Source organism: Enhydra lutris, unplaced genomic scaffold, assembly GCF_002288905.1.
Source record: "Enhydra lutris kenyoni isolate GAN:26980312 unplaced genomic scaffold, ASM228890v2 scaffoldscaffold88, whole genome shotgun sequence".
Lineage (NCBI taxonomy): Eukaryota > Metazoa > Chordata > Mammalia > Carnivora > Mustelidae > Enhydra > Enhydra lutris.
The window spans coordinates 1,717,047-1,729,346 of record NW_019154172.1 but is presented as its reverse complement, the minus strand read 5'-3'; the positions used below and the strand labels follow the sequence as shown (position 1 = coordinate 1,729,346).

The window sequence follows — 12,300 nt, the reverse complement described above, 5'->3', positions numbered from 1 at the left end:
TTTTTTTTTTTTTTTTTTTTTTTAAACATAAAACAGGCTCGGTAGAGATGGAGAGGTTGAGGGGAAAGAGATGCTCGGAGTGAACAGAAAATGAAGACGGCCACGGCAGCTGAGGAGATGGAGAGGGACCCGAGTTGGAGCGCCCCGTGGTAAGGGAGCTACGGGTAGTGCGGGCGTCAGGGGCTCGCCTTTACCTAGGGATCGAGGGGAGCGTGTTGACGACCGGAGCAAAGGCACAGCTGGGGGCCCCGTTCCGTGCAGCGCGGCAAAGGGGGTGGGCTTTCCCAGGCGGCGGTTTCCTTGGGGAGAGGGCATTCCAGGCGCCGTTCCGGACCGTGGACCGTTAAGGACAGTTGGGCCCTGCTACCGCCGTCGGGCGGGTTGGGAGCCTCGCGAGCCGGACCCCGCACTCCCCCCGGCTCACCCAGGGACGCGGGGCTGGGCGCTCCTCGTAACGTGGAGGTCTTTGGCACTATCTTCTGTCGCTCTGGCTCACGATGAGCACTCCGTGCGTGTTGAAGGAACGCCAGATGGTATCTTTGGTCAACTAGAGCGATGCCTTTGGGCCTCAGGTTTTCGCTTCGTATTAATTTTTAAGATGTACATTTTGAGTAAGTAATACATACACATTCTACAAAATTCATAGACTTTAAAGGTTATTATGGTGAATAAGGTCTCCCTTCCCTCAGGAGGCAACCAGTTTTACTACATTCTTGTAATTTTTTTTCACAAGATGCTCTCTCTTTTTTTTAAGATTTTATTTATTTATTTGACAGAGAGAGATCACAAGTAGGCAGAGAGGCAGGCGAGGTGGTGGGGGGGGAAGCAGGCTCCCAAGCAGGGAGCCCAATGCGGGGCTCTATCCCAGGACCCTGGGACCATGACCTGTGAGTGGAAGGCAGAGGCTTGAACCCCCTGAGCCACCTAGGCGCCCCCACAAGATATTCTTTAGTAAACATGCACATATATTCATATATATATATTTTTTTCTCAGTCGATAATTTATTTATCTGTACTGTTCTTGCCATTATATAGCCTAGATAGCTTACCAGCACAGCATATGTACGTGCTTCATAGTAAGTTTCACAGTAAGACTGAGGGATGTATTAAGATATACTTAACCAGTCCTTTCACATTATATTGATACCCAAGTAGATTTCATCTGGCTGATATTTATCTGTATAATAAATCCTTAGGACAGCAGAATACTAGGTCAAAGAAGTGTGTGCATTGTTTTTCATTTGGATAGATATAATTTTGCAAATTCCCAAAGACCTTTCTCATTTTCATTCCATCAGCAATGAAATTTGAAAAAAATTTGGTAAAGAAAGTATGTATTGCCAAATTGCCTTCCACTGAAGCTTTAAATTCTCTCTCCCATCAACAGTGTATGAAAAGGACCCGTTTGGTAACATACTTATGCTTTCTAATTTTTGACAGTCTCATAATGTAAATGGTTTCTTATTGTACTCTTAATTTCCATTTCTTATTTTCTTTAAAGATTTATTTTAGAGAGAGTGTGAGAGAGAGCAAAGGGGGGAGGGACAGAGGGAGAGAGAGAAAATCTCAAGCAGACATCTCCCTGAGAGTAGAGCCCCAGTGGGGCTCCATCTTGGGACCCTGAGATCATGACTTAAGCTGAAATCAAGAGTAGGACACTCAACTGACTGAGCTACCCAGGAGCCCCCAATTTTCATTTCTTTTAAGTCAGGTTGGGCATCTTTTAGCACATTTAAGTGGCAGTTGTATTTTTTTTATAAATTGTTCATATGCTTTTTTCATATTTATATTGGTCTTATTTGCTCTTTGTTCATATATAAGTTAAAAATAGTTTTCCCTTTTCTCAGTTTGTCCTATGTCTTTTTACTTTGCTTATGGTGGTATTTTTGCTAGGCAAATATTTTTATTTTTATGTATTTGAATTTATCACTATTTTTAAATAACTTCTGGGTTTCCTATAATATTTTAGAAAAGCCTTCTACCAAGATTATTAAGAAATTCTCCAGTGTTTTTTAAAAATACTTTAATCGTGTCTTTTTTTGTATGTAAATATTCTCCTGGAATTTATTTTGGTGTAAAAGTGTGAGATAGATAACCGACTTAGTTTTGTTTTATTTGTCTTTACTTATTGAATGAACCCGTATTTCCTCCCTTTTTTTTTTTTTTTTTTTTGGATTCTACCTTTATAAGACCCAAATTGCCATATGTATTCAAGTCTGTTTCTGGATTTTTTGTGTTCTATTGATCTCTTTTCAATTCTAGTACCATACTGGTTTTTTAAAATTAATGTACATTATGTATTTTCTCATCAAAATTTTAAAAATTGATGTATAATATACATATAGAAAAGTGCACAGATGAAAAGAACACATTTTTTTAAAGATTTTTATTTATGGCAGAGAGAGATAGTGAGAGGGAACACCAGCATGGGGGAGCTGGAGAAGGAGGAGCCCAATATGGGGCTCGATCCCAGGATGCTGGGATCATGACCTGAGCCGAAGGCAGACTGTTGAAAGCTGAGCCACCCAGGCACCCTGAAAAGAATACATCTTGATGAATTTTAAAAAATGTAACACATTTATGTAACCAACACCAGATCAAGAAACAGAACATTACCACTCAAAGCCACCCTTGTGTTCCTTCTCAGGCACTACTCCCCTCAAGAGTAAAAGGCTCTTTTGATTTCTAATAGCACAAACTAGTTTTTGCCTCTTTTTGTTTTTTGTATGAAGAGAATCAAACAGTATGTACTTATTTGTGTCTAGATTTTTTTGTTTGGCATTATTTTTGTGAGATTCAGCTATATTGTTGTGTGTAGTTTTAGTCCATTCATTCTAATTACTGTGTAGTATATTGTGAGAATATACCCCAAGATACTTTGTGATTATACTGTTAATTTTATTTTGATTGGAACCACATATTGTTAGTTTACCCAAGGGAGAATTGTATTTGTCATACAGAATCTTCCTACATACCCGTCTAAGCCATTGGTGTTCTGTCAGCAGCATTTTAAAGTATTTGTCCTATAGACTTTACATATTTCTTGTTAAGATTATTCCTCAGTATTTGACTGCCTTGATTGCAGTAGCCACGTTTACTTTTTAAAAGGTAAACCAGTAGTTCAGACCTAAGCAAGAATAACCATTGTTGCTATAAAAAGTACAGGCCTGCTTTGTGGACCCATTATCTTCTAGTTCGTAGGCAAAAAGGATATGAAGTGGAAGTCCAAAAACGAGGATTACAAATTAACCACAGGAGGAATTTCTTAATCAGAACAGCAGAAAACCAGGTGTAATCCGTTTTCACAGAAATTTTTTGAATGAGTGTTGACTTCTAATTAACTTTTAATTGGCTGAACAGAGAGGTTGGCAGTAGAAGGGATAGGTTTAGGTGAGAGGATTCCAAACTCTCAAATCCTTTTTGGGATTTGTCATCTCACGCACTCCTCCAAGAGCCCGAGTCAGGATTGAAAGATTGGGTTATGAGGCTGGGATTGAATGAATTGCAATTTCTGTGTCCTTATCTTCAGTTTTGAAGAGTCTGTCCTCTTCCCTTCAAGGGTATTCCCTTGAAGGGTGCAGGAGTAGGTGATACCAATTAAAGTAAGGTCTGGGTTTTCCAGAGCATTCAGTGAGCAGGTGTTTCCATTCAATAAGCTAAGCAGGAAAGTGGACTTTAACTAGAAGGCTGGGCAGTGAGAGGTTCTCAAAGGCAGTAGCCTGATTCCAGAGCCTTTCCTGCTTACAGAGTTCCCCTCTTGGACAACAGGCAAATAATCCAGGATACAATATTCAGCCATCTGGGTTTTTAGAAAACAGCATTCATTTCTCCCTTTGTCTGTTGTAGGAGTTACCCTATCCTCCCCCATGACTCAAGGCTCTGCATCCGAAACCAGCAACCCAGAGGGCAGGCCTAAGTATTCCCAATTATGCTGTGCTGCTCTTTAGTCTTTAGAGCAGATGGATGGATTGTGGCAGGTGTCCTCTACTTCTCTGGTCTCCACCACTCAGCTCTATGTCTTCCTACTTAATTCTCCTTACAGAGCAATTTGGAGGAAGAGGACTCAGGAGTCCCTGATATCAAATGCTCTCCATCCTGAATCACCACCACACTCTCTTCTTTGGGCAAAATTCCCTCCCCACCCTGAACTCTCTTGCCTCCCACTGAGAGATGGAAGCTGGTGGGAGGAGGGGAACAAAGGAGGGGAGAAGCTGCCCTGACCTGTGCTAACATCCATTCTGTGCCATAGTCCTTCCCAGCCTTTTCTCCTTGCCTATGATGGACCCCAGAGAGTACAGGCTTGTCCTCAGCCTTCCCCGCCCCTGCTTCTGATGGCAGAGCTTCTTCACCTGCCTTCCATGGAGCCTGTGATGGTTTCAGGGTGACTGAGGACAATCTATAAGCATTTTTGTTCATAGCTCACTCCAGGCATTCTCAGAGGGGTCTGTGACTCCAAAAAAGCTGTGGATCATTGCCTTGCAGGGCTTTCATCCTTGAATCCGGGATCCAGCATAGCATAGGAAATAGAGAAATTGGAATCTGTCAGGGACCAAAATGGGGAGTGCCCAAATGCTGCCCGAGTATTTAGGGGCCCAAGTTTCTCTCAGCTTAGGTGAGACCATGTCTGAAATGGAAGAGAGGAGAGTGGGAGGATGGGGTAATCTCAGGAAGGTTCTGTCAAGCAGGGATAGGCAGAAGGTAGGCCTTCTGGTTGTTCTACCATACTAGAAATTACCGAGCAGCCTCTCTATAACCAAAGAGGTTTTTGACATTCGAACCCAGAAAAGGAGGAAGTCTGAAGACTCCAAATTGTGAGAGGCTCTGTTGCTGGCATCCAGGATTTCAGTTCAGACCATTTGATCCGTGGAATTTCTGCCCCTTTCTGCCAGTCCCCGGAACAGAGGCAGCAAGGACATTTGGAGAGGTAACTGAGAAGAAAGTGTAACAACCAACCAAATAACCCCCAGCTTCTTGAGTCAGGCGCCTTAGTTTCTGAAGGCAGGGGAGGACCAACAGCTGGCTGTGTCCCCCTAAGGGACTTGTTCTGAGTGGTGGGGTGGAAGAGGAGCCAGGTCAGACCCTTCCATGGAGAGGCCCTGGGGAGGGGTCAAAGGAGCAGGCAATGACTAAAGCAGCATACTTGGTGGGAAGCATTTGGGTTTTGATTCCCAACAACCCCGAGTTAAAAAACAGCTGCCTCACTAACTAGTGTGTGTCCTTGAGCAAGTTTCTCAATCTGACCCTGCGGAGAGCCTCTGTTGGGTTGCCCCGACTATGTGGTCCTTAGTAACATCCCCGCACATACATGCACACCACTAGCACGCGTCCCTGGTTGCATTTACATGCTTCTTCACACACACACTCACACACACACACACACACACACACACACAGCCTGTACAGTCACACCTGGACTGAGGGCAGCCTCCCCAGGCAGGTAAGATAAGGAACTGGCTTGCTGGTGATTGGACAAGCTGTGGAAGTGCTTATCACAGTGACCTTGCCACATCAAAGGGCTTTAGGAAAAACTGTAGGGAAAACAAGGGGTGTTAGTGGGCGGTAGTTCCACGGGCATTTTCCCCAGGCTGAATGTGCTTCTCGAGGGCTACATTTAAATATTAAAACTGATACTTGATTTAGTTATTGGAAAACTTTTAATATATTTGGAACAACGTGGATGTGTGGAACCCCTTTTTCAACAATGACTTTTATGAAACCTATGAACAGCGCGCATCTTTCTGGGAAAATTTAGTGATTGAATTGAGATTTGCTATAAGTGTAAAATAGACACTGAGTTTCAAACATGTAATATGAAAACAATAATGTAAACTATTTCATTACTAATTTTCATATTGATAACATGCTGAAATGATAATAGTTTGGGTGCCCTGGGTTCAATAAAATATAGTATCAAAATGTTATGGTATCTCTGGGTTCTTTGCTTTTTCAACGTAATACGAGACCATCTGAAATTACATGGGTGACTCACATTCTCTTGCCTTTGGGCAGTGCTGTTGTAGAGACTGTGGGACCCGGGGAGCTGCATCCTCTGCTCTAGGGCACGTCATCTGTTCCCCACTGCCTCTGGGGGCTTTCCAGAGATTTGTCTGCATAGCAATGCTGCTTCCGCCCTCTTTTGCATTGCAGAATGGGCAACTAGAGTGAGGACCTCTAGTATTAGACCCCCAAGTCCCAACCTACTAACCTGTGCATGAAAGATTTCGGAGGGGAAAGGGCTGTGCCAGGGAAACCTTTCTGGTGCCTTACAAACTGGAGAGGGGCAGTTGCCAGGATGTAAGAGAATTGGGTTGGGGTTTGGGGGGATGAGGTTGGAAGGTCAGGGTTACCGTTTTCTCAAGATTGTTGGATTTTCCAGCCTCACTCCCCAGCCTGCTGGGTTCTTACCTCTGGTCCACTCTCATATCCTCATTGGGCCCTACTGAAGAGCTTGTGTGCCTGTCAAATCTGGCTGCCTCCTGGAGGGCACCTGCTCCCCTCTCTGGTCAGGGACAGTTTGAGCTGGGAATCTTCTAATTAGTGGAGTCTCCTCGAAGCAAGGACGCGAGCAGCAGGAATTGCTAGGAGGCTCATGATGCTTGCATATTGTGGTGTGGTTGGGGGCTCTTGAGGGCAGAGGGGAGCTAAGGACACTGAGCAGATGCTGCTGCAGAGAGAGGCTCCCTAGGGCCACATGACTCCCCGCTTCTCAGTCCCTCCTCCCTGCCCCTCCTCTCCCTTCACTCCTCCCCTTCTGATGATGCTGGTGCTGCTGCCTCTAGAATCTCTCCTTTTCTCTGGTTCTGCCTTGCTTTCTCTTTGAAGCACACGCAAAGGCAGTCAGCATCTCCTCCCACCCCTCCTCTGTACCTGGGGTCTCTGTTCAGTAGTGACCTCTATCCAGAGACAGCTTCCCACTGGGGCTGCACCAAACAGGAAAACAAGGGGCACCTGCAAAAAGGTAGTGGAAATTAACTAGGCAGCCAGAACCTGCTGCTGCCTCTTTCCTCTGCTTTTCACTACAGTGTGTGGTGCCCCTTCCTGCCTGTTTTCTCCAAGCCTGGTCCTGCTGGGTTCTGGGACTCTCTTCTAGCACAACGGGCTCTCTCCTAGCACAACTGCAGATCCTTGCTTTCGTTGGGCATTTTCTAGGAGTTCCCTTTATACTTTTCCTCCAGGGCACTAGGGATCTGTGATTGGGAGATCATAATTAGGAGATCCCAATAAGAATGAGAAAGAAGTGAAGGTGCTGGGTGTCCTAGGCTGGTATTTCTGCAGCAGATATCTTGGAAGGTGGAGGACCTCTCTTTCTCCAGCTGCACAGATGCAGAGGACAGGGAAAGGGCTGAAACTGAAATAGATGGGAGTCTCTCCAGAACATCTCTGGGCCTCCTTCTGTGTCAAGCCTGTATATCAGGCAAGCCCATTGGGATACATGCTCAGTGGGCAGGCAGAAAGTGTAGGAAGGGAGAGATTTGCTAACAATGAAGGGGGAAAAAGAGTGAAATAAAACTCCCGATATCACACTTCATTTAGGCTGCAACTGTCATGGCCATTTGGCAGCAAGTTTAATGATGTGACAGATGGGACAGGTATTGGAGGCTCATGCAGACATAGCGCCAATGTGTAGTGTGACCCCCCCCACCCCGCCCTGCACACCGCTATCGCATATTCACATCTTCCTACCCTGAGGTCCTTGGCCCTAGTTCCTTGTGCCTGGGGAGGGGACAGAGCAGAAAAAAAGAGGGAGACTGCCTGGTTGAGGAGCAGAAACACTGAGAAGCAAGGGGCACTTCCCAGCCCCACCTCTGCAATAATCTTATAGCTGTGGTTGGCAGCTGGTAGTGATTGTTAAAGGGCATAAGTGCGAGCAAGTAGACTGGAGCCTTGGGGATGTTTCCTGCTTTGTTGGGGGAAGGGTGGTTGGGGAGGGCTGGGCTGACTGTGGATCTGTATCTTCTGCTCCCTGGGACCCTCAAACTGCAAAAGCAGGGGGAGGCAGACCATCCTTAGCTGCTGGCACGAGGCAGGCGAGTGTGGGACTAGCTTCTGGTCCAAGGAGCCTTGGTTTTCTTCCCTTCTGATATCTTGGCTGGAATTCCACCATGGAAGGAAAGCTCAGAAGAGCTTGGCAGTGACCCGGTTACCCCCAGAGTTCTTATCCCCAGAGGGCCGAGGGGCCACAAAGTCAAAGGTCATGTGATGTTTGACCCGGCCTTTGCCCTTGCTCCAGAGGGCAATGAGGCCAAAGCAGAGTGTCACAGAGGTGAGGAAGGGAAGGAAGCCCACTGCCAGCACCATAGCGACCCTACTGCTGTCTAGGAAGAAGGGCCCTGGGATAGATGGCATGGTGATATTGGGGTCAGAGAGGGTGCCATTTGGCGGTTCCACTTGGATTACTTCTAGCCAGGTCCTCAGGGAGTCATTCCCAGCAACATTGCTGACCACGCAGATGTAGGCTCCCCTGTCCTGTAGCTGCACTGAGCGGATCTCCAGCGTCCCATCCTCTAGGACCCTCACTCTCCCAGCCCTTCCCAGCCAAGCCCCCTGTGGCCTCATCCAGGAGACAGTCGGAGCTGGGTCTCCGTCTCCGGAGCACGAGAAAATGGCATGCCCCCCCTCCTCTGCGATGACCCATCGCGGCCCGGACTTTCGGATCAGGGCTGGTTGGCAGGTAAAGTGCCCTGGAGGTAGGATGTCTGAAAACTCCCTCAGGCTCTTCCCCTGCACATGCCGGGGTCCTGCACAGGCTGGGGGCGATGCGCCAAAGTCCAGGCGGCGGCGGAGCCGTAGCAGCCAGAGGAGGCGACAGTCACAGGTCAGGGGGTTGCCGGACAGCCTCAGGGTGACCAGTTTGTCTGGAGCAGGGAAGGCTGTCTCCTCTAGGGTCTGAAGAGCGTTATCTGCCACATCCAGGAGGTGGAAGGCGGTCAGGCCATGGAAGGCGTGGGCGGCGATGGAGGTGAGGCATGCGCCAGACATGCGGAGCTCCTGGAGCCGCACAAGAGGACTGAGCCTTCGGGCTGGGATGGCTGAGATGGGGTTCTGAGATAGATCCAGGACCTTCAGGAAGCTCAGGTGATGGAGTGCTTGGAAGGGCACGGAGCTCAGATTGCAGCGGGTGATGGCCAGGCTGCTAAGATTGAGCCCTGCCAGGCTCCCGGGCTCCAGGGCCTCTAGAGATGGCCAGTGGTGGATCTCCAGCTCTTTGAGCTGCCCCAGGCCCCGGAGTGCCCCGGCTGGCAGCCTCCCGATGTCCAGTTCTCGAAGCCTGAGAGCCACCAGTGTCGGGAGGCGGGCCAGGGCTGGGCCGGGCACCGTGCTGAGGTTACAGCGCTCCAGTGTGAGGGTGCTCAGTTTGGCCAGCCCTGCAAAGGCCCCTGGAGCCACAAACACCAGGTGGTTGTCCCCCACCTCCAGCTGCTGAAGGCTGCCCAGCTCCCCAAAGGCTCCGTCAAGGAATAGGACAATCTGGTTGAGGCGGAGGTCCAGCAGCCTGAGGGCCGGTAGGCCTGAGAAGCTCCCAGGCCCCATGATTCGTAGCCGATTGCCCTGCAGCCTCAGGGTGAGTAGGCTTTGGAGGCCATGGAAGGCTCCGGGTTCCAGGCTAGACAGCTGGTTGTAGCTGAGGTCCAGCTCCCGGAGCAGGCCCAGGCGGGAGAGCATGCCACGCTGAAGCCCCCACAGGCGATTCCCACTCAGGTCCAGGAGCTCAATGTCCAGTGGGAGTCCTCCAGGCACAGCCTCCAGTCGCCGATGGGCACAAAACACTGCCCGGGGCTGTGAGGCGCAGTCACAGACAGCAGGGCACCCGCCGCAGCTCCCTCCGGGCAGAAGGAGCAGGAACAGGAGAGGGGGCCAAGGGGGCCAGGCTCGCTTTGGAGCTGTGGCCATGGCCATACCCTCTTCAGTCCTGGAATAGATGATGACATGGTCCTTTATGGAAAGTGACTTCAGGTGATGGTGACCCCGGCCTTCCCTGGGCCTCCTTAGAGGAGAGAGAGATGGAGGTATCTGTCTCAGCATTGCCAGTGAGTAGGGTGGAGACCCGGGAAGCACCACTGGTGGACCACTTCCTTAGGTGCCTCCTGGGCCTCCTCTTCGGAGAATCTCTATTTTCCTCCTGCCCCTAGCCCTGGACACCAGGCCAAGTGCTTATTGGCTCATGGAACCCTAGTTGAGCCTGACTCCAGTGGGGAAAGTTTCCTGTGGTTGGGACAGGAAACAAGGAAGTAACTCTGAGTCTTCCTGTATTGGATTTTTCCTGTATCTGTGAGATCCAGGAATACCTCTGGTCCCTTCTCCCTCCTCCTTACTTGTTCTCCCCAAGCCCTGCCCTCCCACTCTCTGCTGACCCTTGTTCTTCTGTGTTATCTGCCCCAGCTTTTCCCCCCTAGCTCAGGGGGAATCACATCCTTGGATTAAGATTGGAGTGAGGTCCTCACCTTGACTGAGTCCTCCAAGGCTGGGAAACCTGGGAAGCCTCTGCTCCCCCAGGCTGCACTTACTGCCCCTCTGCCCTTCTCCAGTCTGGCCTGGGGCCCTAAATGAGCAAGATCCAATCTCCCTGAAAATGCCCGTGTGGACAACAGCCAAGCAGCACCTCAGCTACGGTATAGGTTGCAGGGGGCACTTGAGTCCCTCACAAGAACCCTAAGGGTGATCCCCTAGTGGATGACACTGGGGTATGTGAGGGACCCAAGGGATGCCCAAGTTTTGAGGTTGTTGCTTAGTCCTTAGTCTCAGGCTTCTCTTCTATTCCTCCTCAATGGTGTTTTTGATTTAGTCCAAGGTGTTAATCTGAGGAAGCTCTCTTGTACCCTTTGGGCTCAGCTGTCCAAGTGATACACAGGAGACAGGCTGTGAGCCAGGGATGCATAGACAGGTGAGAGACAGCACCCGGCCCGGTGCTATGGGTGGGGAGCGTGCAAGCCCTTGGCTGGCACAGCGATCTCTGGGGGAGGCCGTGTGCAGAGCCTGTGGACTGCAAGTGAGTTTTCTGGGAACCGAGGGCCTTGGCAGAATCATGATGATGGCGGGCAGAATGGCCACCGGGGAGTGATCGAGGTGCTAGAGGAGAAGGGGCCTGGTAGATGGTGAACTCACCCTCAGCTTCCCCTGTTCAATGTCAATAGGGCATTGAACAAGGGAGGGGAGGTATTGGAATTGGCAAGTGAGGGCTAAAGAGATGGGACTAGAGACAAGGGATGCTCCCTGGATGTCAGGCTGCCTGGGTTTCTTTCTAGCTGCGGATCCAGATGGCCTTTGGGGCTTCAGGCTGTCTGGGCCCTGCAGGGTCAGTTTTCTCCCACATGCCCCATTTTCTCCCATGTGGAACTTAGAAGAGGCAGTTTAAGAGATGGTAGGACTTCTTCCCATTCGGGGGGATCACATCCCTGGATCCTGATTGAAACAAGGCTCCACAGCCCCCCTTTAGAAGGGCTGTTCTGGCAGCGCTCCTGCTGTGGTAGTGGGAAACTGAAGATCAGAGAGGCAGAGGGAGGCAGGACACCATCCCCAGGCTTGGGATGAGAGAGAAGGGCACGGGGCAGGCCAAGGCTGCTGCTCAGTCTCCTCTTGTCCCCAGCCCAACCTAGCAGGTATTTCTGGCATGGGACAGACGTGTCCCAGTGTCCCTCATTGTCCCTGTGCCTGTTCTGGGAAGTCCACCCAACAGCTAGCTCTTTATCACAACCGCTGCAGTTCCTGCTCATCCTTTTCGCTGTGCATTCAGCAAAAGTGCAGTGAAGCATGTAACCCAGCTTCCCTTCCTCCTACTCCTGTGAGTTTCCTCTTGGTCCCCAAAGCCTGCTGGGCCAGGGGCTGGGGGATCTGGGGACAACCCCTTTTCTTTATTTTTAAGGTGGCTAATTTAATCACAAACTTCCCTTGCCAGTCTCCATGGCTACAGGACTGGCTTCCAGCCACTTTTGCAGGAAGAAATGGGTGTCAGAACCACTTCTTTCTCTAAATGGGTTGGGGTCTGGGGCAGCATCTCTTCAGGGAACAGGAAGCTTTCTTCTTGCGTCTATGTGGCAGTCCAGAAACACATCTGAACCTGGATTATCCCTTTTAAAGCAGACCTGACTGAGGTGTGGGGACCTGCATGGGGAGAGGGCTCTTGGGGGAAAGATTTCTGGAATTTCCACACTGAAATGTGGGAAAAACCCATCCCAGAGGTAGAGGAAGCACTGGGAAGATGGACGGAGGTCTCCTTAGAGTCCTTCCCTACAGGGGCCTCTGGGACATTTTAGTTTTCCCATTGAAGTCCAGCGGGGCCAAGATCAATGGCTGGCCAGAGCC

General features: G+C 49.6%; 1 protein-coding gene and 1 long non-coding RNA gene across 2 annotated transcripts in view; one reads left to right on the top strand and one right to left on the bottom strand.

Moving 5' to 3' along the window:
- The first annotated feature begins 37 nt into the window (after nt 1-37).
- The window catches only part of LOC111161967, a 45,532-nt gene continuing 33,269 nt past the window's right edge, over nt 38-12,300 (top strand). The window contains exon 1 of the long non-coding RNA XR_002641551.1: nt 38-149. This is a non-coding gene — a long non-coding RNA (uncharacterized LOC111161967). The remainder of the gene's footprint in view (nt 150-12,300) is intronic.
- LOC111161963 (leucine rich repeat and Ig domain containing 4) lies at nt 8,116-9,910 on the bottom strand. The gene has a single exon (XM_022526063.1). It carries the CDS (start codon nt 9,895-9,897, stop codon nt 8,116-8,118), a length of 1,782 nt encoding a protein of 593 aa, XP_022381771.1. The 5' UTR covers nt 9,898-9,910.

What these genes read in the sequence shown, in the direction of transcription:
- LOC111161963 (XM_022526063.1), bottom strand. Translation starts at nt 9,897, where the DNA reads ATGGCCATGGCCACAGCTCCAAAGCGAGCCTGGCCCCCTTGGCCCCCT.